This window comes from Amphiprion ocellaris, chromosome 5 (assembly GCF_022539595.1).
Source record: "Amphiprion ocellaris isolate individual 3 ecotype Okinawa chromosome 5, ASM2253959v1, whole genome shotgun sequence".
Taxonomy (NCBI): Eukaryota; Metazoa; Chordata; class Actinopteri; family Pomacentridae; genus Amphiprion; species Amphiprion ocellaris.
The window spans coordinates 23698485-23725936 of NC_072770.1; the positions used below are offsets into that span (position 1 = coordinate 23698485).

General features: G+C 44.3%; 1 protein-coding gene across 3 annotated transcripts; it reads left to right on the forward strand.

Moving 5' to 3' along the window:
- Window positions 1-380: 380 nt before the first annotated feature.
- On the forward strand, window positions 381-27452 carry rassf5 (Ras association domain family member 5). 3 transcript variants are annotated; one of them, XM_023267240.3, is made up of 6 exons: window positions 381-1243; window positions 14337-14464; window positions 22714-22827; window positions 24215-24548; window positions 24636-24751; window positions 24951-27452. In XM_023267240.3, the coding sequence occupies exons 1-6, from the start codon at window positions 499-501 to the stop codon at window positions 25092-25094; spliced, it is 1581 nt and encodes a 526-aa protein (XP_023123008.2). In that variant the 5' UTR covers window positions 381-498; the 3' UTR covers window positions 25095-27452. The 3 variants fall into 3 exon arrangements, with proteins under 3 accessions (XP_023123008.2, XP_023123009.2, XP_023123010.2); XM_023267241.3 differs by lacking the exon at window positions 381-1243 and adding an exon at window positions 5843-6555; XM_023267242.3 differs by lacking the exons at window positions 381-1243; window positions 14337-14464 and adding an exon at window positions 16964-18109.

Here is a 27452-nt window from a genome sequence, read left to right on the forward strand (position 1 = left end):
AAATGAAAAACCTAAGTCATTATAATGATTATATTCTACATATTACACTGATTAATCCAGTCTGATTGCCCTTCACATCTTTTGATCTGTGATTGTGGTTTCTGTCTTGTGCCAGGTTCTTTTCTGTAGTCTACTTTTAGTCCCAGTGGTTTCAGAAGATTATAACTGTGGCTTCATCTACAGTAAATGCCTGGTTGCAGTAAAACGGCTAACAAATTGCAGTGAGTCGTCAGAAAGTTTACTGTTGTTATCCAGGGAGGCAGCAGGCTGCTTAATAATTCATTAAATGCTACTAAGTGTGAAGCTGGGATTAGTGCGCGCCCCCGCAGCTGTAGGAGGGGCGCGCTCTCGGCATTTAAAGCTGTTGGGTGTCTGTGCGTCACTACTACACGCGTGACGGGCCGAGAAGTGAGTTTACATTCAGGGCACGAAGTGAAAACACACTAATACACACTCCGAACAGCCGAACGCACACATACACTACCGGGGAACTGGATAATGGCGTCCGTGGTGGGGCAGCACCCGGGTCCGCACCGGCTGGACTCGGAACCGCAGCTGATGCTCTTCAAACTGTCCGGCGGCAGAAAGAAGATCCCGCCGCCGAGGAAAGCGTCCTGGGAGAAGATGATGTTCGGGAGAGAGTCCGCGACTGAGGCGGAACCGGGAAGTCATCCCGCATGTCCGGGACCGGCGGGAGGAGAAGCGGCCGTGAGAGGAGGAGGGATGCCCGGGGAAGGATGCGGGGCTCCGGCCGCCCCTGCTGCGCCACGTAGCCCGGACAGAGAGGAGGGCAGCACGGGCAGCGGCGGGGGCACCGCCGGGACACGGGAGAGCCACGCCGGGCACATGAGCAATGACTGCAACCGGAACATGGACGGTGACTCTAACCGTAATACCGGCGGCCGGAGGGGGACCTCGCTGAATGGACACAGAAGAGCGCACCGGCACCGGGACGCGCCACACGGCAGACGGAACTCTCGGAATGGAGACAGCGGACATCGGAGCATCTCCTCCTCGGTGTCGGTCCCGCTGGAGCGACTCACGCAGGGCAGGACCGGAGTCGTGAAGCTGGCCCGGACGGAGCCTCACCGCAGGGAGGCCTGGTCCATCTTCCCCCAGGGGATGGACCCCCGGGTGAGGACCGAGAGGGGCGAGGGGCACCGGTTCGAGGACAAGCCCGTTACGCAGGACTGGTGCGACGCCTGCAGCCGTCAGATCACTGGACAGGCACTCAAGTGTCAAAGTAAGTAGCACAGAACTGCAAATCATCATTTGTCCTGACACTGTTTTCGTGTTTGCAGAGTAGAAATTATTATTTGCACCCATACTATGTGATGCCCACTTCATCCAGATGTGTGTTGTTTTCCTTTATGAGATGGTGTTTAGTGAGACTCTGTCAGTGAATGTAGCTTATTTAGACTTAAAGCTGCCTGTCCCTGGACTATTTCATGAAGGACACACATAGTCGGGTGCTAAACTCTTCCATACTGGTGCTTGTGTGTTTGTACACACACACACAAATGGTGCATGTGCCTTTGTGGGCGAGCAAGCATGACAGGGAAGGACATTTCCCAACACATTTCTCCACAGACCAAAATCCTTCCACGGAAAGCCCATTATCTTGCTCTTCCAGCTTTGCCTCCCAGAGTCTCCTCTGACTCTCAGTGAATTGCAACCTCAAAGAAAATGGGAAAGATAGTAGAATTCACAGTGGTGGGTCGATGAAATCCTGCAACACAAAGGAAATGTAAGAAACTGAGTAAATGTGAAGATATGGTGGCATGTGGGGATGTAGTCAGTAGGACAAAACAGCATTTTTTCACTGATTATATATTCAGTGGCCAATTAAAGGCAATTTCTTTGTGCTTAAATGCATTTGTGGATTCCCATACTGTGTGAGATCTGGACGCTACTCCCACCTACACAGAAAGTTTGGGCCATTTGACGTGGCGGTGTGTTTTATCCAGCTTGAATATACACATACATGTTGGAGCTCAACCCGAAGGACATCTGTGTGTGTGTGTGTGTGTTGGCTTCTATGTGCACATACTGCACATGCACGATGTATGTGTGAGTCTGTGTGTGATGCTGCTGAGCTGGCATTGTGTCAGCAGCACTCTGTCATGAAGAGGCTGCGGCTGCTGGGCAGTGCGAGATAAAGGAGGGTTGAAAGTGAGGATAGGAAGCGATGGGAATAAAGGAGCAAAAGTAAAGGATGCGAAGTAGCTGGAAACAGGGATGCAGGCGGGATGATAGGAATGAGGAGAGACAAAGAGCGAAGAGCAGTTGGGGAGGAAAGAGAGTGGGAGTGAGCGAGGGATGGAGGAAAAGGGCACAAGTTTGTCCAGCACTGCAGAGCTGTCTGATTTAGTGTGCTATCAGCAAGAGCTCACTGGAGCGAGAGCAGAGATTACTGGAGCTCCATTCACACACGAACCCAGAGAAACAAGCACACTCGCCGTTTCTTTACAGCCCCAGAACTTCACAAAGTTTGTTTTTTTCTTCAGGGGGTTTCTATATGGATTAAGTTAATTTGCGTCACTGGAGCAAACTTCTGCTCCCTTTTCCTTCAGAAAACATCAGAGGTGAGCATGGAGGACCGTCCCAGGGGTCTCCATGCAATGCAAACGCAGACATTTCAAGGTATTTCTGTGGGGGAGAGAAACGCAGCCAAAACTGCCAAAATAGAAGCAGCACACACGCAGGCCGAGTCTCCTTTCAACTACACCCAGCAAATAACAGGGAGGGAGAGACGGAGGCCTTGCAACCATAAACAACCATCATTCCGTGTCTTTGTCTTGTTGCTTTGCTCCCTCTGCCTTCCTTTAAATTCCCTCCCTCTATCTGCGATGGCTTTGTTGCATATGAAGCCTATAGAAGCAGCTCGGCAGCGTGTCCTCTGGGACACTTGTGGCCTTGCCCTACACAGGAATCTGTCAATCTGGCCACAGCTCCCAGCCTCGTAGTCTGCCGCTCTCTTGTTTTATAAGCCTCCAACTCTCAGCTGCTGGCTTTCATCCGTGTTTGTGGGTTTTTGTTTTTTCTTTATTACTCATCTTGAATGCTAGATGAGAGTGTGATTTATGCTACAGCAACCTCACTCGATACGCATTAGGATGCTGCACACATATATGAGCCATATGTGGCATGAGGCCCTAATGGAGCAGTAATGAAGCACGTAAACGTATCAGATAAGTGCAGCAGTCAGGCTTTTACTAACACTAGTATCTCATCTATATCCGCTGCTCTCCCGTTTGTGTCCAAGTGCCATGTCAGGGGTTGTTTACACCTCTTTCATGATTTGATTTGTCATTTCCCTGTTTATTCTTCAGTCAGGGAAGGCAGGGAGTGAGGGACGGGTAATGGTAGCCTCCTTAATCCCAGCTCTGGTCGTCTCCAGCTCAGGATTATATCTCAGGAGTGCAGTCGTTGGGATTACAGACAGACAGAGTCAGACGTCAGATTAATATTTAATTAAAGCTTTCAGGGAGCCATGCTGTTGTGGCACCAGTGGCCTGACATACTGGATTTGGTTGTCTCCTCTCTTTAGACTCTGTCAACCAGTTTGATGTGTGTCTTGTACAGTTTAAGCCCTTCACCCCAGAATTTAGTATGAGATGAACAGTTAAAGATTTATTGTAGTTGTAAGCAGATTTATGTATTTAAATTGGTAATGGTGCTGTAAGGATTTGGTAATTGAATACAGTTTTATATGTCACGCTGTGTTCTTGGGTTAACTGTTAATAAGCAAGCTATTGAAGCTTCAGTTGAGGAGTCATTGTTAGTGGCAAATGCAAAATAGACACTTAAATGCCCCTACATTCAATTTAAGTACACTCAAAACATTACAGTGTGTTATGAACCTTAATTTAGGTGTCTCTAAACTGCCCATAAATGCTAAATTAGTGTCTGAAAGCAATGTCAATAGCACTATTTATATGCACTTTTAATTAGAGAGTAAGTTAATGATGTTTTTCTGAAAAAATCTTGTTTATTATTATTAATAGTCTATAAAATATCAGAAAGAAGTGAAAAGAGCCCTTTGAAGTTTTCATTTTTCCTAATTGTTCCTTATGCTCAACCACAGGTAATTAGCAATAATATAAAACAAATGAAAGCAGCAAATCTCACATTTAAGAAGCCATAACTACAGAATGCTATTTTTGCTTGAGAAATACGCCCACTGATTGTTAAAATAGTTGTGAATTCATTGCCTCTCGCTCACCCGATTGATTAATCAGGTCATTTAGCTCTAATTTAGAGATAATGGTTTGCAGAAACTGTTTAAAGTGCGATTGTGTGCATCTCCTCTGTTGGTTTGTTATCGTCCTGCTGGCGAGCCTGTATGTCTCTGCTCTTTGTGTCATGAGCTCTGTGCAACAAGGTGAACGCCCGGGAGTTCACAGCTCCTCTGAGAACAATTTTACAACAAGAAAAAGCATTCATGAACAATATATGTGAGCTAACATTAGCTCAGACTGAATTTGTCTTCCTGGAAGCCCCACATGTGCACACATGTGCCACAGACCTTCACAGTGACCCTTGTTTCATTATGCCCCATGGCATTCCCGATGTCTCTCCAGGGACTGTATTATTTCCTTAAACACCATCTTTTCCTCATCCCACCTCTTCCCCTGGTCGACACAGTGCAGGCCTTGTCTCTGGAGCTGTTTCACATTGGCCTTCTCAAGTCTGCAGTGGAAGAAGAAAACATGGGAGGAGGTTTGTGTTAAATGGCTCATAACCTTCTTGTCCCAACATACCACTACTGCTGCTCTGCCAGACCTGCAATGAATGTAGTTTGAACTAGACTTCAGCCAAAACATTCCTTCAGACCTCCTTTGTCTTAAACTGAAATCAAATCGAATCTGACTACAAAGCTGCTTTGAATACTGAAGAGAACGCCGCTACAATGCCGTATTTCTCTTCATTATGAGTGAGTGTTTTTGTTTAGTTTTAGTAACTCAGAGAGTCTTTGCCCATCAGGCTGCCGCTAATTATTTGGCCTCGTGATAAAGCCAGGAATATAGGGCATGCAGATAAGAGTTTTCTGTTTTTTTTACACTAAGTCTTGCATGGTGTTTAGTGCTCTTCTCACTGTGCATCGCTGCTCCGCTCTGCTGTATGTATGGCAGAACAGTGGGGATTTTCAAGCAGGCTATATTTAGGTTGCCCTTGGTGGATACTGATAGCAGGACTGCAGAGGAAGAGGTGGATAGGGCAGAAAGAACATGACAAAGACGCTCTTAAGCACATGGTACTTGAAGGTGATTCGGGGATTTTGGCTTTAAAAAGGAGTGCACATTGCATCACACTCAGTCTACAGTGAGAAACCTGTGACATCAGAGCAGAACTCCTCTTATGGCGCTGCTTGTGATTATGTCATACACTTGTGAGTGAAACTGGTGAGCACATCCTGTTCCTCCAAACTCTTCAATTTTAGAAGTAGGCCAGGAGGAGAACTCCCAGTAGTTCTTTCTCTTTCACAGTGCGTATTAATAACCGACGGACTGCGCATCACCTCAACCCACACATCCAAACACACACACACATTTGAGGTGATGCACGTCCTTCACACTGACAGGATATGTCACCGTTGTGGGGTTAGACAGTACGACTGACTCACTTCCCATCAACCGGGCTGTGGAAGCAGAAAAAGGGGGAGAAGAGAGGAGGTGGTGTCGGTAACCACCTCTGCAGTGGTTCTTTTGTATGAATGAAGTCAAAGAAAAGAGAGATTGTTGCTGGAGAGAGAGGACAGGGAGGGGAGGACAGCGATTGCATTTGGGGGTCTCTGTCTCTTTAAGCTGGCTGTTTGTTGCTGCAGAGTGTGTGGGTGCTGCAGTAGAGGGAGAGAGGATGAGGTGAGAGAGGATGAGGGAGCTGTGATAACAGAGAAACAGCAGGACGAGAGATTAACAAGTAGCACAGCAGAGACTCAGGGCTCATGTCTGCTCGCTGAGACCGTCCAGGTTTAGACCAGAGCAGAAAGAGGAAGGTCCAGAGGTGAGAGCATTAGGGAGTGTGGCAGGAGTACAGGTGGAGGGGTGGCAGAGCGAGTGGAGAGGGGGCTGTTTATTCGGAGCGTGGCACCGGTGGCAGAGTGGCTGCGCTGGGATGGCAGAGGGGGGCACTGGGGGGGCTGGCGCTGGGGCAGCCCTCAGAGGGACAGGGGCGTCCGGCGGCAGGACAGGAGGTCCAGCGACGGCTACGCAAACAGGACGGTGCCTGCCGGATGGTGCCACCATGCCCCGTCCATGGCACAGATAGCACCTCTCGTCCCGGGGCAGGAGGAGGAGAGCAAAGGGGAGGCCGGGGCAGGAGCTGGGTCGGGGGGAGTTGAAGGGGAGGGAAGGACGTTTCTCGGCCAGGTGTCGCTATGTCTGGAGGAGGTGAGGGGGGATTCGGAGGGGGAGGCCGGCAGCGCCTGCTTCGGCCAGGTGTCGCGGAGGCTGGGGCGGCTGCTGAAGAGGCTGCCCAAGTCTCGCTCCTGGAGTGACAGCCTGAGGATCCTCCGACGGTCATCCTCTAACGGATCTCTGCTGAACACCTCAGGTATGGAGATGACAGTGTTGGAAGTAGGGAAAACTGGAAATTGAGTGAATCTGATCAGTTCAGAGTGATGAACAGAGGGGTTGGTGCTTTGGAAAGATGATGAGTAGACAGGTCGAGCTGGGTTGGCCTCAAAGGCCGGCTCTAGGCCAAAATATTTGTGTATTGTGTGCACCAGTCTGTCTATCTTTGAACTGCAATGCCCTCAAGCCCTGTCAGTCTTTGTCTATAACCCTCTATCGGCTGATCCAACCCGCTCGCTTTTGTGTAAGAGCACATAGTGTCCATGTGTGTAAGATCGCATGTGAAGCACGAGGACAGAAGCTGCAGACTGGTGGTAAATAGTAGAACAGTCCAGTAAACAGGTCAGATGAAAGCTGCAGCTCCAGAAATACACCTCTGACACTGACAAACATAGAAAACCTGCACTTTTTCAATCTGTCTAGAAAATTCTGTGTAAGTGAATTATCATATTGACTTTCATATTTGTAGCAGAAATTTGAGAAAAAGAGACAGCCTGCTGGAGGCTGCATGGCATCGATTTTTCCCATCGTGTCTCCAAACAGAGAACTGGCTAATGTCCCTTTTTTTTTGGGGGGGGGGTTGGAGGGTGATGGTGATGAATGCATAATGTAACATTAGCACAAAGTGTGGTTGGGGTGAACAGAAGCAGGGAGCAAAATGGCTGGATGCTGCAGAATCATTGATTCATTCACAACAAGAGACTGACAGCTGAATAAAAAAAGGTGTTCCTGCAGCTCTTTAGTGTGTGTGTGGCCTGTGTCATCCTGATAGGTGTCTGACCAAACATGACCCAGGGAGCTCTTCATCCAGACCCACCGCTCCACCTGAGTAACGTCATGCTGCAGCCTCAAAAGCTTTAGAAATGCCATCGACAGTACAAGCTACTGCAGACAGATAATGGCTATTTTTAGACGGTGTTCCCTGTAAGGAAACCCAATTAATCCTTTTAAGAATGAACTGGTGCAAGCTGGATTCCTCGGTTCCTCTTCTACTGCATCTTCAAGCTATATTTATCTTCTGCCAAAGTATGTTATAATCGTGGATGATGGCAGCTGTCTGGGAATTCTTGTTTGATGCCTGTAAACTGCTAGGAAGATAGTAATTTAGTGACTATAACCACAAATGTGGTTGGAGGGGGAATAATGTGTTTTAGGAGAAGACTTTTAACAGAGTTTTTGTGTTCAGTCCCCTGTTGTTATTGACACCATTACATATATATTTCACTGGATAAAACTCTTCCTATGAGGTCTGGTATTTGCAAAGGTGCAAAAATCTATCTCAGGACCACCAGTTTTACAAAACAATGACAAATGTACTTGTCATAAGTTATACTCAGCATGTAAAGAGAGACTTTTAAAGTGTGAGAAAACTTTTATTACAAACTGGAGGCACTGAGTTTAAAAGATCTGGGCTTTTATCAAGCAGAAAGACACTGTTGATGATAACAAGCTGAACTGAATTTCTGCTTTTTATTGCACTGTGGAAATATAAAATTCAGTGTTGGAATAAAGACTGCTGCTTCTATCCAACTTCATAGAAATATAGCAATAAATCACTGCAGAAAGCCTTTAATTCAAGCAAACACTAATTAAAAACTAAATAGGCTTTTGTGGTACACATTTGATACATTTTTTATGGGTGGAAAACAGTGTAACACATTTTACTACACTGGGCATCAGAGTGACTGAGGTTTGAGGTTCATTCTTCAACTTTGAAGTCATTAGAAAATATTGCATGTTGGGAAATGTGTCGTGTGTTCTTGTTTTCTTTCTGGAGCTTTCAGCCACATGTCTTCATCAGCTGATGCAATTTGCTCTGTTGCCATGGAGATGGTTTAGTTGTGATCATGTGACTTTAGCATGGATAGATGCAGGAAGGTAGGAACCAGCCATAACACAAAAGAAAAATGTAGTAAACTGACCTTAAGATTATTTTTTATTTTATTTAAGCTACATTTGCTACATGATTATGTCATCATTAGAATAGCCTGATTGTTAATATGAACAGAACTGAGCACTCAGTTAAAGCTTCACATTCTTCTGCAATCTTTGTGATATAAATAACGCTGAAATGTTCGGTAACAATGTCACAAGCCTCTAAAAGAATCTGAAGAAGCAAAAAAAAAAAAAACACCCCTTTAAGTGTTCAGCTGCTTTTATTTGCAGTTTGCCGGACAGAATAAGCCTTTAAAAACAAATTAAAGCCTAGTTCCTCTCGTTTGTTTGGTTAATTCAGGGAGCATCTGTAGCGGCACAGATGGAGACGAAGACAGACTCAGTGGTGATGGAGATTACAAATGTCAGTATCAAATATGAAATTACTGTTTACACGATTAGGCACAGATGTCGAAGTGAAGAGGGTCAGATTTTATGTCGCTTTGGGATTAGATTTGTCTGGTGAGTTGACACAGGAAGCATTCGTGCTGCTGTGTGTTTCTGAATGAGGAAGAGATGGAGATTAAATGTGTGAAAATGGTCATATTTTTAGGAATGGAAGACAGTAATGTGAGCGATGTGTCAGAGTGTATGAGCCACACAGTAGGAGAACATGGATAACTGCTTTGAGCCAGCTATGATGGGATCAGACGAGCTAAACCCCCCCAAAGACCCCAAAGCTGCTCTTAATTCCTTCATAAGACCTGCTGAGCTCCCCTTAGGTTCATTAGCGTCTGTTAATATCCTCGCCCCTGTGTAATAGCTACCTAACCCTAGTGTACCCCCTCTGACCCCGACCAGACAACATGTTCCTCCCTGAGTCTCCCCACTATATCTCTATCTGCTGCCACACAGACATCCTCCATGACCTGAGAAACTAATCTGTGTTTTTACCCTCCACTGTCCGTCCCACACCCACAGTCTCACAGAAAAACAACAACCACCCACATCCCCCATCTTCCCATTCCTATCTCAGTCCAGTTTTTGATTATTCGCAGGAACGTCTCAGGTTGCGTTGGATGAAATGGGACAATTTTCTGGCTCCCTGAGTTTCTAATCTAACAAAAAAATAGTTTTTTTTCAAGAATAAAAATGAGAAAGCAAATGTTGCTATAGCAGCCTCCTGCAGACAATCAGAGTGTCCTCTTCTGAGAGCAGCACTGTCTTTATTAACTGCACCACAGTCGAAATTCCTCCTTTTCCTGTCTTTGTCTTATCTACCCAACTGCAGCAGTGGAAGTTAACACAGCCGCCACATATAGATCGTTACATATTGAATGTTTGAGCGTCTTCATCTCTTTCCACTGCACTGCTAGAGTTTCCTCTAGTTGCGTCTTTGTCCATCTCTATCAATCTGCATTATCGTCCTGGATCTCTCTCTGAGCGCTGTCGGTTAAAAAGCAGTCAGACTGGAATGATGGGCTCAGAGACAAAGAAGGAGTCTGTGAACGCATCTCCTGATGTGTGGAAGGGACAAATCCCGGTGTACCATGGAGACACACAACACCAGAGCCCTTCTTCATGTTGAAACAACACACACAGACTCCAGACATTACAGCTCTGTGATGAATGTTTAGGACACAACTTTATTACAGTGTCAATACAATCATTTGGTGTTCTGTGCACACACTGAACATGTGTCATGTGTATGTTTGTGTGTTCACTGTCATCAAAGCTTATACATTTATATAATACCTCTATTTAACAAAAGAATGGCTCACTGAGATTTAATATATTTTAGAGGGTTGTGCTGGTTAAAAAGTTACACAAAATATGTGCAGATTGATATCAAATAGCGGCAAATATATGTCTGCTATTCGACAAAATAAATGGAAAGCCTGCACACAATGAGTGTATTAAAATCCGAAGCTATATAAAGCGGAATAATGATGACAGCTTTACTTGATAAGGCAGAAAGAATCAAAAGAATCATAGCTCTGCAGCCTGCCAGACAAAAGATAAATCTAATAAAATGGTCTATTAAAGCCGTCAGCTTGATTAGCTTCCCTCAAATCAAAACTGCTTTAAAGGAGTCCAGTGGAAGTTTTCTGTGTGACTGAAGCACTTTCCATTCAAAGGGAGCATGAAGGCTCTTTCCTCACACTTCAAGAAACAAAAGCAAATCTGTGTAGTAAAAGGTAGTTCCCAGCTGAGTTTGGAGTGAAAACATGGAAGTCGGGTAGCATTTCCTGTAAAATGGACCTGAATGCAGAACTACCTAAAAGCTCAGCAGAAGGACTCTGCCTCAGTGACTCTGAATTCAACCAGCTTCTCCATTTGACAGTCGGCGTCACTGTGTACTTTCCGGAGAACCGAAAAGGGGAAACCCCTGCAAGTTCCAACGAGGACTCCAGAGGGGAGTCTGTCTCAATTTGTATTCAACCTTTATAACACAAGAAAAGCAAGCCTTTTTGCTGACTTCGTCATCTCCTAGTTTCTCTTTCATTCTCCTTCATTTTCTCACTGTGTCTGCAGCGTCAGCACGCCTGCATGACCTTCAGAAACCCTTCTGGGTCACTACAGTGTCTCCACCTGCTTATTAGCAGCCGCACATGCATGGTGCTGCATCTCAAGGAGGTACACATAATACTTGTGCACATATCCACATCGATATGCCGACACACACACACACACACACACACACACTCTAACCTTTAGAAAAAGCCCGAATCAAGTGAATTTCTCATTTAGCAGCTGAACTGAAGCCATTAAAAGTCACATCCAAGCAGTAACACCTCTTATAATCGTAAAAGTAAATTCAGTTCCAGTCAGAATCATGCCTCCAAAGCAATACTCTGAAACTTTCTCATGAACACTTCTGTGAATATTTGGTCAGAAATGCTGAAAAGCCATTTTTGTTGTGTGTTTATTCATGCGAGAGGCAGCAGTAATGTATCTTATCAGTGTGGGAATAATCTGGATGAACCATGACTTGCTGACAGTAGCCGTGGATCATGTACAGTTCAGCACAAAATTATTCATATTCATGCCAAAGTACGAGGAACATTTGGAGGGGTCTTTTCTGAAAACAATGAAAGCATTCTCTGGCAACTTCAGTTAGTAAAAATGTCAAAAATGTGTCATTAACATCTCCAACACAATGTCTTACCTTCCTTTCTCGCTTGTTAATGTCATTTTCAACTAGATTAAACCTTTCAGTCAATTAAAAATTCTCTATAAATCACAATTTGGCATAGGAACGGATACTTTAGGTGTGGAACAGGATAAGGTTTCTACTTTAGATGACCCTGTTTTCCTTCCAGCTCCCTCAGCAGCTTTGTCTAACCTTCTGATTATCAGAGAAAAGGGCCGTGTCCTCTTTAAATCTTCACCACCCAAAACCAACACTGGTTTCTACCTTCAGAATGACGGCAGGAGAGGAGTCGGCTCAGTCACACGTAGAGGCAAAGCCAGAGTCAGTGATCCAGAATGAGGATGGATTGATTAAATGAAAGCAGGACAGGAAAGGAGTTTCTCTTTTTCCCTTCGCCTATGTGCTTCCTTTCTTCCTCTGTCTATCTGCAGTGACCTTTAAAGTGTCATGAGCAGAGCATCCCTTATCTGAACTCTCCTCTTTCCTCGACACATCCCTCCTGTCAGTGAGATATTTCAGCCTTTCCTTCTCACACTCTCTCTCAGCCAACCTGTCTCTGTCCCACACATACTCATGTTTTGGTGGCCTCTGAGCTCTTATGAGCAAAGTATTCTGTGTGAACTAATCCCTGGAGCACTTCATTCCCAAGCAACACTACATAATTATTGTGACGTTTATAAGTAGTTATTAGCCAGAAAACCTCCACACAGTGCATCCTACCAGTGTCTTTATGTAAGCAGAGCTCTTCTCTTCAGCAGTGGTCATCAAGAAGCCTGTTACCATGGCAACGGTGGTGATGCTGAGTGTGAGAGGCGCAGCGGTGTGCCTCTGTTAGTGACCCGCTAATATCAGCAGGCAGCAGAATAGCCAGGCTCACCTCAGCTTATTTGTTCAGCTCTGGCCGCAGCAAAGAGTCGAAATGGAAATCAATATGCTGTTTAGAGGCAAACATTTCAGTAAACATTCAAGTTTTCAGTCTTTATTATAATCCTGCTTATCACATGCAGCCTATCTGAGAAGGTTTCCTGCTTGATGGCCATAAAAGGGATCTGACTCAGAGTTTCCCAAAAACTGCAGTTCTCTCTTTGTCACCGCAGCTTTAAGATCTCTCTTTGCTTTTGCATGGATTATCTCACCAACCGAGGAGAAGTGAGATCTGAGGCTCAGTAGGAAAGCCCGTGGCCACAGTAAAGTCTGCGAGGCATAAACAGGCAGAGGCTGACATATGTGGAACCGACTAGAAATTAAAGAAGAGTAGGCTATTTTGAGAAGTTTTAAGGGAAGAAGCTGAATCTATTCTTTTCTAGCTGTGCGGTAGTTGGGAGTTGACCATATCAGGGCTGCTATACCACTACTTTACTCTATGTTGGCCTTCAGTGTTTAAGTGCAGTGAGTCCATTCGTTGTTACAATACATTATATCTGTGTTACATTGTTTATTTGTTTTGTTCTGGATCCTATATATCCATTTTGAACCAGCAGTGATTGTGTTTGTGTGTAATTGAATTTGGCTCTAATTGATTTCTTGCTATCTAATGGATGAAATAAGACAAGAGTCACCTTGAATTCTTGTTTTGTTGTTGCTATGTTAGGTTAGGCTGTAGATCAGCTAGTCAGATCATCTTGTGTGCAGGTGTGTCGCCTAAATCAGTCTATACACAAACATGTTGTCTTCTGTGAACCCTCTGAGCTCCAAAACCCACCGGTGGGTTTACAAGGCAGAAGAAATCTTGCATAGTGTGCGGTTCCATTCAGAAAACTAACCAAATCTGAGCTTGAACTTGTGATATTTCACCGAATTCACTTTATTGACATGCCTCTTTTTGTAATGCCAAAAATGGCATTCATTTGCTCTAACTAGATCCTGTAAAAATCATGTAAAAAAAACAATACATTTTGAGCTCCTTAGCGCTACTGAGAAGTCATGGGGAATTCAGCTGTGACCAACAGTCACATGACTAAAATTCAGGGACATTTTAGCTGAACTTCAGGCTGTCTACAGAGACCAAAGGGGTACCACAAGCTAGACTGAAAGGGAAAATAAAACACACTTGATTTTTGCAATAAATGCAGCATGGCTCAGAAATGTCATATAGAGGAGCAAGTTGTCATCAAGTTGTTGGAAGATACATACAGCATGGGGAAATATATTTCAAGACTTGATGTGCAGATAGTAGTTTGAAAAACAGCTAGTTTGTATAGGTTGTAAAAACGATAATTCAATATCTATAGAAATGTAGAGAGCACTTGTGTGCACAAAATGATGCACATGTTGGTTGCAACTTTACAGCTGCACAGAAGACATTTTAGGGTTCTCTGTACTTCTCTCCATGGTTGTACTGTTTCCATAGAGGTGCAGAACTTTTTATTGCAGTGAAAAATTAGCCCACAGTGATTAAATATGTAACAGAGGTTAAAAAAAAAATTTTTTTTAAAAAAGAGAAGCAAAAACACATTCAGACTCTGCTCAGGGTTCATAGGGGTTAATGAATGCTGTCACCGCCCATAAAGCTCATGCATGTGATTCTGACATTAGCCACTAGATGGAGCCAGTTTTCTGTGCAAAGGGAGTTTTTGCATGACTACACGTTTCCTCATTTCTAACTCATGCACTTACAAAATCAGCATTATACCAAGGTCGAATTGTTAGATCAACACCACATTTTATTCACTGTCTGGTTCTGTCCTTGCGTCCTCTCCTGTTTCTGACTGGTGTGTGTTTGTGCTCATCAGACTGCAGCTACACCTGCCATCTGGAGTGTGAGAGTCAGGTCCAGCTTGACTGCAACCAGAGGGACAGAGAGCCCGAAGAAACTCCATCTCCCACAAGCCACTGCTCCTCCACAGCTCCTCAACACAGAGTGAGTGTTTCAAAAGACAAACAACACTACATTAGATGAAATAAGACTTGAGAAAAGGCCGCATGGAGCTATTTGTGCCATTTTTAGAAGCACAAAGGTACAGAAAACGTTTCCAGTGTGTTAAACATTGTGTGGACGTTTCTGTAAGTTTGTGCACTGCAGAGGTGGGCATGAGTCAGGATTGGGTAACAGAAGGGTTCATTCTGTGGCATCTTTCCATGATTACACCTTTACGTAACCATCCTCCACTTTTACAACGTGCTGTCCTGACCCAGCTGTCTACTTATGAATTTATTTATGCGCTCATTTGCCTTTTTGGTCACAGAATGTTCTCAGGACAGAATCTGCTACATCACATCAGCATCCGCCTGCCTCCTTCTCTGCTGCCTGCTCGCCTACTATCATGACTTCTCTTACCACCTTCACTCTCTGTCTGTCACCTTTTTCCTGCGGTGTGGGTTTGTTTCACTCGCTCAGTGGTGGATCCTGCTGCCATCGTATCTCGTCAAGAATGCAGACTCATTAGGTTTAATCACTGCTCTCCTTGGAGACCTCAGTTATGCCATAGCTGTGCTTGTTTAATCTATTCTCTGATGGTTTGTGTGCTAGTGGGGAATGTCCGCTGTTTCAGTATGTTAGAATTATAGCTAGATGCCGAGGTCAACACTACATTAACTCCATAGCTCACGTCTCAGTTTTATCCTACTGTACGAGCCATAGGATATCCAGTGATACAGTAGTTATGTAAAATTCATCCTCAAAATAGTGCTGCATGTGAGCGCATGGTTGTGTACAGGAACCTGAAAGAGTGTGAGTCTGCATACTGCTCTTGGCATCCCAACCGCAGTCACCCACGCGATGTGGTCCCCACACACACAGAGGCACACACACACACGCACACACACACACACACACACACACACACACACACACACACACACACAGACACACCCACACACACACAGAAAGCTGGATAACCACGCAGGCCTGCAGCAAAATGTTGGCAGAAAATGCAAAATTAGACCCCTGGTAGTGTGCCAGGTAGTACTACGCTTCTGTAGAGCATGAGCAAATGCACATGTAGCCATGCAGCTCTGAAGCATGTTGATGGTGAATATTGGAGTAATTGAGGAGGAAGATACGTTCCAGAAATCTGTTCTCATGTTTGGTGCCAAACAGCAAACTTCAGTTTTTGCAGTTTTTCCCAAACACATGCTCGTTTCTTTCAATACCCCAAAACTACTGGAACTAATTAATGTAGTCGATTCTAGCTTCACCACTGCTTCTGTCAGTTGAAGTTAATGAGCTGCTAATGAAAATTAAGTGAGCGCTGATGAAGTCTGTCTGGGAGGTATGTGAACTCTGAAGTCTGTCTCTGCAGTCACTCTGGTTTGGTTCATGCAGGCTGCTAGTACTGCAGACACAAGCAGAGATGACAGTTTATTTCCTGCAGTCCCTTTCTCCCTGTGCTTTGTTTTATAGCCATGGCTGTGTATGTGTGTCGTTGTGTTTCTCCTCTCTACCGTATTGTGTGTGCATCAGCAAAAATTGATCCTCTTTCACCCCAACATGCATAGACACTGCTGCAGTCACACACGTTCAGCACACTTACTGAGTTTCATCGACTGGAAGCCAACTGGAATTTTCTTCACTGCGTGCGCTTGTATGTGTGTGTGTGTGTGTGTGTGTGTGTGTGAGTGGATTTGTAGCATCCCACCCCCTGCTCGCTGTCTTCTCCCATAGTAATTACACTGATGGAGGCGAGGAGCAGAGCTGCAGGTAATCAGTCTTCAGCTGACTCAAACCTGACAGGAGGACGTCCAGTAAAAGGGTAACACCCTGAGGCTGAATGCCACTGCTCTCCCATAGCATATAAACTCACATATAATTGTGTCTGAGGAGATTATAAAGTCATATTACAAGCACAGATGCAGCATCTGCAGATAAATTGCACACGGGTGCAATCAATCTCAGCAGCGACGGGGGCTTTAGCTGCGAGGGGTGTCACTGCCAGGGTCAGAGGGCAGATTGTGGGGTCAGAGTGAGGTTAGAGGTCACTGTAATCGCTATGGTGAGGGCAACCGTTCATCATTTTCTTAATCTCACCTTAAGCACCAAAAGCCAAAGCAGCAGTAGTAGTGCAGCTGGATTTATCATACTGTTTCTCCCCAACTGGTTCCGGTGTCGTAATTAGCTCTATTGATGAAATGTTCTTATAAAAACCACATTCATGGTGGTTGTGACGGTTTCTAGTCAAATGTTGCATGCTGCAGCAGAATATCAGCAGCAGCCATCTTACCCAGCCTCTGTGCTGCTTCCTGTCACTGCTGCTCTTACGTATGTAAAACTGAAGCTGTGAGGCTTCATATCTCTCACTCATCAGCGTTTCTCTCTCTGTTTACCCATGCCTCTCTCTCTCTCTCTCTCTCTCTCTCTCTCTCTCTCTCTCTCTCTCTCATCTTCTGTGAGAGGAAGTGGCTGTGCTCTGCAGGGTGCAGTCACTTGCAGGAAGGGAAGAGAGAGAGAGTAGAAAGGGGGAGGGTGCTCGCAGGCTGATAACACACTCAACCACAGATGGTTGAGCAAGGTTGCGAGAGAGTGAGGGAGCAAAACGGCTGCAAAGACAGGCACAGAAGAGAGGGAGAGACTAAGAACGAGAGGAGCCGAGTGGGAGGAAATCTGTCTCTCTGGTAGTATTGCCAGAGCAACGGAAAGAAGAGGAGAGAGGAGGCAGTGCAGGATCTGTGAACGTCTTGTCTCTGCAGCCAAGAGATCTTCTGCCGCTGTTTACTCTGCAGACCCCGGGGACGGATGGATGCTTACACAAATAAATGCCAGCATAATTGAGCTGCTTCTGCACCCGGGACTTGAATTGAACTGAGGCACAGAGCAGGAGCAGAGCAGGATGTGGTATTGCATGCATGCCTTTATGAGTGTTTGCTTGTGGGTATAACAGGTGCTCTCAGGTGAGCAGGGTTAACTTGAAACCAACCTGTAAACCGACTCCATGGCACCAGCGTGTGCCTATATCTGTGTGTGTGTGTGTGTGTGTGTGTGTGTGTGATGTAGTGGCGAGCTGTGTGTAAATGTGTACATGTCTGTACGTTAGGCTAGGTGTGCATACTGTATGACCTGTGTGTGTTTGTGACACCGGCATCACAGCGCTCACTCACACACACACAGGCATCAGGAGGAAGTGACACTTCTGTGGTTGCTCTCGTATTTCCTGGTCCCCTCTCCTGTGGCGCCCAAAGTGCCGAATCTGAGCCGAGTTCGACTGTTTTGCCGTCACAGGTGGGACTTAAACTCTCTGGATGCATCAGCAGAGGAGCACCAACTTTTTCTGGATGAGCAAAGAACAAGTAGATACGTTTAGACTCTGATTGTGGCTGAGTGTCACTTCAGCCCTGCATTTCAAGACAATCCAGCACTTCCTCAAGCTGTCAGCCTGCTGCCCTGGTGCTGCTCTGGTGCCAGAGACCGTCCTCAGACCTCTCCATGACTGTCAACACGGTGCCGACCCCCTCCATGACCAGCAGTAACAGCATGAGCAGCGGGTACTGCAGCCTGGATGATGAGAGCGAGGATTTCACTTTCTTCACAGCCAAGACCTCGTTCTTCCGCAAACCCAAGCAGGCACCTAAGGTACAGAATCAGGACAAGCTTTAACCCTGCCAGATGAAATTGTGATATTCAGGCAAACTCAGATCTAGAAGATGGTTTGTGTTTGAATGGGGCTGGGAAACAAACTGCCATTTAAATCTATATCAAAAACATGCAGCCAGAAAGCAGAAGTCAGGAGAGGAAGTGGTGATGTTTGTGCATGTTCAAGCAGGCGTCTAGGTGTGTGTGTGTGTGAATGTATGTGAGAGTGTAGGATGGGGCTACTGTCATACATCTGCATTGTGTAAGAGTGATCTGCCAGCTTGGAAGCCTTTCTCATCAACCTCGATGCCTCTGGGCAGCTCATTTCTCAAGCGAACAGCCCATATAGATTCAGCACAGGCCTGACAACAGCGTTTGGAGAGCAAAGACCTGCTGCTGTGTGGTTTCATGTCAAACTTCTAAATGCAACTGACAGTGTTTGTTGTGTTTTCACAGAGATTCTAGGTTAATGATCCGAACCTACAGATTCCATAGAGGCTTCCTCTCTACAGTGTGTGGGAGAGGTTTCCGTAGAAACAAAGCTGATAGTTTTGCACAAGAGTGTGTGTGTGTGTGTGTGTGTGTGTTTGTGTGAGTGGGGCAACTACTTAACTGTACTTTCCTAGTTACCATGGCAACCTATGGTTTTGTTGGCAGTTTGCACACTTCCTGAGATTTTGTTTTACTCTACTGTACATCTGATCACTTCACACATAACTGTGTAACAGACTCTAGCTGCAGTCTGCACAGTAGCAGGGAGCTGTTTGTATGGACAGATGGGAAAAGAATGAGACACTGCCAGACTATGCAGACAGTTGCTTTCATGTAGAACACGGCCCTCTTCTTCTTGCTGTCCTTGTCTTGCACTGCGTTTGGTGTCTGACTTGGAGAAGGTATAATCTCTGAATAATTGACCAGCTGTGCTGTCAGCGTGCAGAGTTAGGGTTCCTGCCATGCTGATGCAGACCGGTATCGAGGTTAGCCTGTCTGGCCTGCCAGCGCAGAACCTGCCAGGTGATGAGGACCAATTAGCCTGGCACCATATAGAAACTATGTGAAATATAATGTAACAGCACTGTTAACATGGCAGGGAAGGGCTCAACCTCCTCAGTAGGAACTGAATTGTTTCCTCTGGCACTGAGCAGCGTAGGCCTTTAGTGCATCTTTATAGAGCAGAGTGTTCCTGCCTGTGTTTGACTATGGAAAAGAGGTATGCAAAAATCTGTGTGACACCCTGGAATAGAGACATCATATTTTGTGTAGAAGGCATTAAATATGCGTCACTGTGTTAAATCTTCTCCGTGCATGTGTGCATTTCCGTAGACAGACACACAGGGGCGCATTCATCAAAACAGGGGAATGGAGTTCAGATCCTCTTTTCTTTATGAATTATTTCCAGAGCTGAGCCTTTTGCTCCTGATTTGCCAGCCAGCTGTAATGTGTGTTTGCGTGTGTGTGTTTATGTGTGTCTGCATGTGTGTGTAGGCATACATTTGTGTGTGTGTGTGTGTGTGTGTGTGTGCTCTGCTGGCACTGATGGCACACAGTGATCTCTGTGCTGTGAAACAGAATCAGTATGTGTGTTCTCGATTTTGCTTCTCCTCCTTGACACTTAACCCAGTAATGACATCATGCTGACACACACTGTTGTCTGTGTGTGTGTGTGTGCGCGTACTGTATGTGTGCATTGAATTTCGTACACACACACACATTTTTATTTGACTGTCAAAATCAAGAGTCAGTCCCGAGTCAACTAAGCTAAAAGCTGGTCAGGTTCTACACATAAACAGGTCAGGAACATGGTTTAAAGCGACTACTTTGTGGTGACATTTCAATCAGTCATACGACCTCTCTTGTCTGATCTCATCAGGGTGAGAGCTTCAGCACTTACTCATGTCACCCTCAGGGTGTGTGTGTATCTGCATGGCATGTATGCATGTATGTGTGTGACTCTTATGTAACAATCTAAAATATCCCACAGATTTTAGCTGCATTACAACATACAGCAACATAACATAGATAAACTGGATAACATGGCCTGGACCTCTCTCTGTCACCTGTAATATGAATGTTATTATCTGACAAAACATTTAGTAAAATGTAAAGCATTCACTTAATGTTAGCAGTCTGTGCTTCTTGGGTACAATGCACCTTTAGTAGTCTTAGTTGTACTCAGGAAAAAGAAAATATTAGTGCATCACCTGTCTCATCAGATACATATTTTGCCTGGAGTACCACACCTAGCACTGTGTATGAGTTAAATTTAAACATGGAGTCTGTGGTTCTGGAGAAGGATTGTTGATGTTTAGCTAGTTAGCGTGTTTAAATATTAAGCACATGCAAGATTTATCATCTCTCTTGCTTTCCCCCACCTCCTCTCCTGTAGGAGTTCGAACATGCACAGGTCATGTTGTAATGCTGTGTGTGCATCGGACTGAACCACTTTGGTTTTTTCACATTTACAGAGCCAGTACTGTGCAGGAACACCAGATCTGTGTTCAGCACATGCATGAAATGGACAGCTAGCAGACCATAAGGAGATATTCACTGATATTGACAGGAAGTGTATTAAATTTGAAATGCTGACTCTTTAAGTAAAGTAACTGTATAAAAACAATGAAGATTAATGCCAACGTAAGATATCAAAAACTTTTGAAAAACAAATGCAGAAAAAAATGTGGACAAAAAGTCTGAATATGCTCCATACCACAGGAGATAACTGTGAAGCACCTACAGCAGTTATAAAGATTCCTGACTATATAATGTACACTAAAGCAATTATAGCTGTTGACCGGTCAGTGTAGAGCTCTGATACCAACAATCTATAGTGGATAATGGTTTGTGTATTACATTTTTCACTGCTTCATAAACAGTTGGTCAAGGTGCTTGTCCCTCCAGAAATGATGTTTTCTTGTAACCATGAGTTTATCTCTGTGCAGATTGTACTTTTAGTTTCACATTTTCTGCCTCTGTATCCAGTCGGTCGTTGGCTCCTCTGTGACCTGGTCCGGTCAGGACTTTGTGGAACTCTCACGGGTGAAAACTGCCCTATTGTCCCGCTCTATTGTCCTCTGATCACTCTCACTGGTATGCAGAAAGGGAGGGCAGGGCACTGCCTCTGTTACATTTAGAAACTTGCATACAAACACAGGAATTCCTGTGAAGTTCTTTTCACTTTGTTGCTTTCAGCTGGGAGGAATTCTAGACACAACTCCTCCATATCCCTCCGATTCTTCTCCCTGCCCTGAATTACAGAACACATGCACAACATTTATCCTCCAGAATTTCATTAAATGTATTGGTTGTTATGTTATTTCTATTCATGTGAAAGTGGCTCAGCCAGTAAACTCAGTGACTGTTTATAGGTTTTACAGAATTATGATATGACAGAAAAACGTATCCCAGGCAGGATTTTATTTTCAACAGCATCACCTTCTTTCTACACTCTTCTGCTGCATCATGGGTATTTAGCATGATAGCAGGGCTTTAAGGGCATGGAGGAGTGCCTGATGATGAATGATTTGAAAGATAAAACAGAGACAAAAAGAATGAGCTATGAGGTGGACAAAATCAAAGCCCCCTGATTCTAGTTGTTTCTATTCACACACTGACACACTTTTAAAATGTTATCATCTCCTTTGGCTCACGGTAAGCCATAATGGACTCTGCGTGGTAGCATTAGTTGATGCTAGTGCACACACATGCACACACATGCACTTATGCACGCTGCATTTATGCTGAAAGAAAAAGTGACCTCATCACACAACCTGAGGACTCCCCTCCAGAAACAATCCCTGCCCCACGTTTGTTCTCTCTCACACACAGTGTCTCCCTCCCTCTGCCCCAGAAAATGCAAACGAAGAGTAGAAGGGGGAAAAAAAAAAAAAAGCTATTGTGAGATAGAGAGGATGCATCCCACTGTACTATAAATAACCCAGTCAAACTCTGTGTTGCTAAGGCTGGCTCAGCAGCCGCTCTTTCATCATTCCTTACCCCTTACTCGCTTCTTTCACTGCCTCCCACTCTTTAACTCCCCCCTCCTCCCCCTCTTCATCGTGTCTTCCTCCTCTCTGGCTCTCATTTGTAGTCGCAGAGGGAAATGAGTGAGAGTGAGAGGGAGGCAAAGCTGTCAATATACTTGTACTATAATGGTGAATGTGTAATTGGCCCCATTCACATTTCCTTTCCCCATGCAGAGCTGCAGCTCTGTTGTGTAACTCCCTGCTGAGAAGGAAGTGATGGTTTAGTGTGTGTCAGAATCTCTATCAGCCACAGTCAGAGAATCAGTTTTTCTGTCTGAGGATGCCAAAGATGGAGGACAGGAGGGACCACAATGCAGGAACTGGGCTAGATGCTTATTTTCAACCAAATACAACATCCAGTACACCTGCAAGTCAGACAGCCCATTTTATTTAACGGGCTTCATGGTGGAAGGTTTCACCTGATTCATGTGTATCTATTGATAAGCCTGAGCACAGATAAAAAAGACCATTTTATTACATGGCAAGTTGAAACAGCGCCATCTGCTGGTTAAAATAAAAACATTCCTACTACTCATAGCAGTCCTTAAATACGGATATTCTCTTCTTTTTTTGACCTTACAGCAGAATGAAGCAAAGGAAGAAGAGGAGCAAGGAACAAAAGACCTGTCAGAGGAAGAGGTGCACTCCAGGATAGAAGAGTACAATGCTCAAGTGTCAGGAAATGGCATGAAACTGGTGAGTTATTAATTCATGCTGTAGGTGGTGAATGTGTAATGTCAAACCAACAATGACACTGGTTTTTCTTCAGATTTTTCACTTCCTAAGTGATGCAGAATAAATAAGGATCTGAGCTTAAATGTAGTGTAGTGATTGGTTATGCAAAAGTAGGCATTAAAGACAGCAGTAGTTTGAAAGTGATAGAAGAAAGGTATGGAAAAATTATTTATATTTTAGCAGGTGTACTCAAATTGTTTCACCCAGAGGCCACTTTTGCAAATTCACTGAAGGCCAGGGGCCAGTTAATAAACAAACAGTAATATTCATCCGATCAAATGCGTAATCAATAAAAAGGCTCTAACGCATCTTTTAAAATTATTTATACTCAACATAAATGAGTAACAGTGAAATGTCTACAAAAGGTGGACATAGCCTCCTCACTGAAAAGTGAAGCCAATGCAACCATGTTTAAGGCAACCTTAGTGCCTTAACCCTGCATTCTTTCTCACAGCCACAAGGGGGCGGCACTTTAGGCTGCAAAAATATGTCTGATTGTATAGAAGTCTGCAAGAACATGACAATGAAAACAGCAACTTGAATTCTTACCTCAGCAAACATTGTCATAAAGAGTTTATGGTCTCTATTGCTAGTTTCAACTCTTTTTGAAAACCGCATGATGTTCATTTGTAAATTATAGTCCCAAATTAGAGCAAAATAGATATAAGAACAGGGCATGCCTACCATGTGACTGACAGATCAACTACTGTATCAGCGTGCATGGTGCAGTCGAGATCTCAGTCAGTTCTAGAGCTCACTTGTTTCATCTGGGTTAAATCGAGCAAGATGACGAAGACCAAATTTCAAATTCAAGGAACATTTACTGTATTAAACCAACAAACAAATCCCTATTTCAGTCATTTTAGTTTCATTGTGAATGAGAAAACGGTCAGCAGGGGAGCCAGCACCCTGTTGGCCCACAGGCAGTAAGTTGAGTATAACTGATATACTGTAACCATTGAAGATGCATGATTTGATCAGTAACACACATTTTTGTACTTCTTATTCGGGAATTAACTATATGAATTGATTTGGAAAGCTGGCAATGGTCAAAGAGATAAGAAAAAAAATCGCTTTTATATTGTGACTTTTAGAAGAATAGTTGGACATCTTGGAAAATATGTTTGTTGAATATTAAATAGAAAAAGTAATATTTTTATATTTCACTGACAGATTAGTGTATGCAGTGGTATGGGAAATTGTCAAATGTATAAGCAAAAAATGGAAAGTTGCCCCAAATATAGCATTTCCTTCCAGCTGCTTTAGTGCTCACCAACTCGGTGCCCATATTAATATAGAACTGCTTCTCCCCTCTCTTGCTATCTCAATCTGCCCCCATGTGCTCCAGGCTTCAGATGGATCTTACACGGGTTTCATTAAGGTTCACCTGAGGCTCAGTCGACCAGTCACAGTCCCTGCTGTGGAGGCTGGAGGCTCAGAAGGAGCGTCCAGACAGACGGGCGGCAGCAGCCGAGCGCCTCCAGAGGACCAGGAAGCAACGGACTGTGGACACACTGAAAAGAGGACGTCCTTCTACTTACCATGTGACTGTGTGAAGCAGATCCACATCAGCTCTCTGACCACCACCAGAGAGGTCATTCAGGGCTTGCTGAAGAAGTTCATGGTGTTGGACAATCCTCGCAAGTTTGCATTGTACAGACAGACACACCGGGACGGACAGGGTGAGGGAGAGAGACACCTTTGGCTCACACAATTTTGGAGAAAACATTTAATGTGTCCTGCTGAATGATATATTTTTGTTTCTGCAGATCTGTTCCAGAAGCTTCCATTAAGTGAGCGTCCTCTTCTTCTGAGGCTGATCGCCGGACCAGATGCAGAGCAACTCAGCTTTGTCCTTAAGGAAAATGAGACTGGAGAGGTAGAGGTAAGAAATCATCAAAACACACATAATCATGCAGATATATATACATTTGGCAGGCTCTTTGTGTATTATTTATTTAATTATCATAATTGTATAGGTTGCTGAGTCTATACACATTTTTATAGGCATTTATAGATGTCAAGCAACAAAATAATAATAAATATATAAATCTCCTCCTCTCATTTCCCTCTTCCCCCTACAGTGGCATGCATTCTCTGTCCCTGAACTCCAAAACTTCCTGGTAATATTGGAGAAAGAGGAGGCGGAGCGTGTTCGAGCAGTGGAGCAAAAATACGCAGTTTACCGACAGAAACTAGAGCAGGCCCTGCAACAACATGACCCCTGACCACTCACCTGTTACCTTATGACTTCAACCCAGGGACACACTGACCCTTTGAACACTGATCCCTCAAGACCCCCAGAATCTATTCAGAGAGTGGAGCACGAGCGGAACTTTTCTTTTCGCTCCACGCATATATACACACAAACATGCACACAAATCATACACAGTTGCATATCCTTTCTCAGGACGCATACAAGCCCACCCCCCACCATCCTCACATCTGCTCCCTGCAGAGAGAATCAGGAGTTGAAAGTGATGTGAAAGGCTACAGGGTGTGTGGTCTTCGAGCTGACTGGACAAGTTGTGTTTTGTTTGCCAAGGACACACACGCAGAAGGATCTGTACTGTAACTCCGACTTGAGATGTCACTTGGGACTGATATGAATCAATGGTGTTTTTAAAGTTTCCCCTCTTCTTCTTCTGCTACTGCTGCTGCTACTGCAAGTGTTACTTAAGCATGGGTCTCTCTCAGCTCATCTCCCCTGCACATAGAGTTAGGATTGACACACAAGGCATGATTACTTTTTTTCTGCATCTCATTGGGATGGAAGGACAATCACACTGTGTGTTTCTTTTTTTTGTTGTTTTCTTGAAATTGATGTATTGCCTGTTACCAGATGTTGTTTTTGTTGCTGAAATTTAAGAGATGTGGATTTGTGATGAGGGGTGTTTAGAGTTGGGGGCTGGAGAACTGGTTATTGGTGCTTTACCTTAAACTAGAATAGGAAGCAGGAGGCAGTGTGTGCTTCCATATCAAAGAAAAGAAGGAGTGGAGTTATAAGAAAGTGAGATCCATCCTCTGATTTTTCTCAGGGAGCATGTGTTGAGCAAAGAGTAAACCTAAGGGGAAGAAATAGAACCCTTTTCCACCTTGCACCACCCTGTTTTAGCACATGCTTATCTGTCCTTTATGCCATGTGACAAGACTTGAAGACATGAAGATGCTGTCAGGTGCTTCGCTGACAGAGATCTTCAGTCAGACCCTGTTAGCGCCTCTCTCCTCACTCCTCCAAACACACACGCAATCCTAACATTTTCTCCGATGATAACTGTGGTATCATTTCCCATTTCCGCTGCATAAATCCTGATCTCACCAGCCCTTGCATGAGCTCCACCTGCAGATGAAGCCTACTGAGAGAGGCAATCCACATACCTTTACTGATACACTTTACATACATGTGTTCGGGGTGTATTTGAATGTGTGAGGACTTTTACACCAAAGCTTAGCGGGACAGATCTACTGAGAGGATTTTAACAAGATCAGAGACATTTGGAAGTTTGTTAAATTAAAGGTGGTGTATGTAAAAATCAAACCAGCTTCTGTTTTGCACATATAGATGCAGGTCAGTGAATGGCCCGTAAATCTGGGGCAGGGCATGCATTTATGTTTGTTTTTCTTTTATCTCCCTGCCTTCCACCCCCCCAAAAAAGAAACAAAAAAATATAAAATTCATGATAATGGCTATGATGTACCAATGATGTGTTTGCAATGCATATATGTTATGTAGACACTGGAAAAAGAGTGACAAGGTTTAACTTTGTTGTTATTATGAATATTCATATTTTTTTTTGTATCATTCCTACTGGTTGGTGTGTGTGTGCTCATCTTGGGCAGTAAGGAAAATGTGAATAGTGTTTTAAAATGAGCGTCTGTGTGTCATCAGCGCTCCCTGACTGGGCCTCACTTATTGAGTATCAGGACATGCATTGAGTGCACATGTAATATATCAGCACATTTCAGCTGCTAATTAGGTTACAAAAGAAAACTATTGGGCATGCATGTTTCATGAAATTAATGCATTTAATCAAAACATTCTAAAAACTCTCCCTCATTCTATGTTTCTTCATTGATTCCATAGAAATACTAATGAATGAGGCCTGTTGTCCATAAGCACATGCTTCTCAGTAAACCCAAACCTTTTTTTTTTTTGTTTGTTTTTTTGACCACCACCACCCAAAGCCTGAGCTGTTCCTGCTGGCAGTGCCTTTTGTTTCATGTGCCCCTGTGTATCTATGTAAGGTGTGATTCAGCACACAGGTGCCTGAGTATATGTATGGGTGCTTTTGCATGTGTTTCTTGGGTGGTGTTGGATGTTTTCTTTCTCTCCCCAGTCCCTTTAACACTCGTGTCTTTCCAACAAATCCTCAGTGGGAGTGTGAGTGCGTGTGTGTGTGTGTGTGTGTGTGTGTGTGTGTGTGTGTTATTTATTTCATGGTTCACACCATCCTCATGATATTACATCAAGGATGTTGAGACTTAATGCTTTTTTGCAATTTATTTCGTTTTATTTGAAGAAGTGTGTATAAATATATCAGTAGAACTGTACAGAATATTAAGATGAAATAAAAAGGTAAACATCG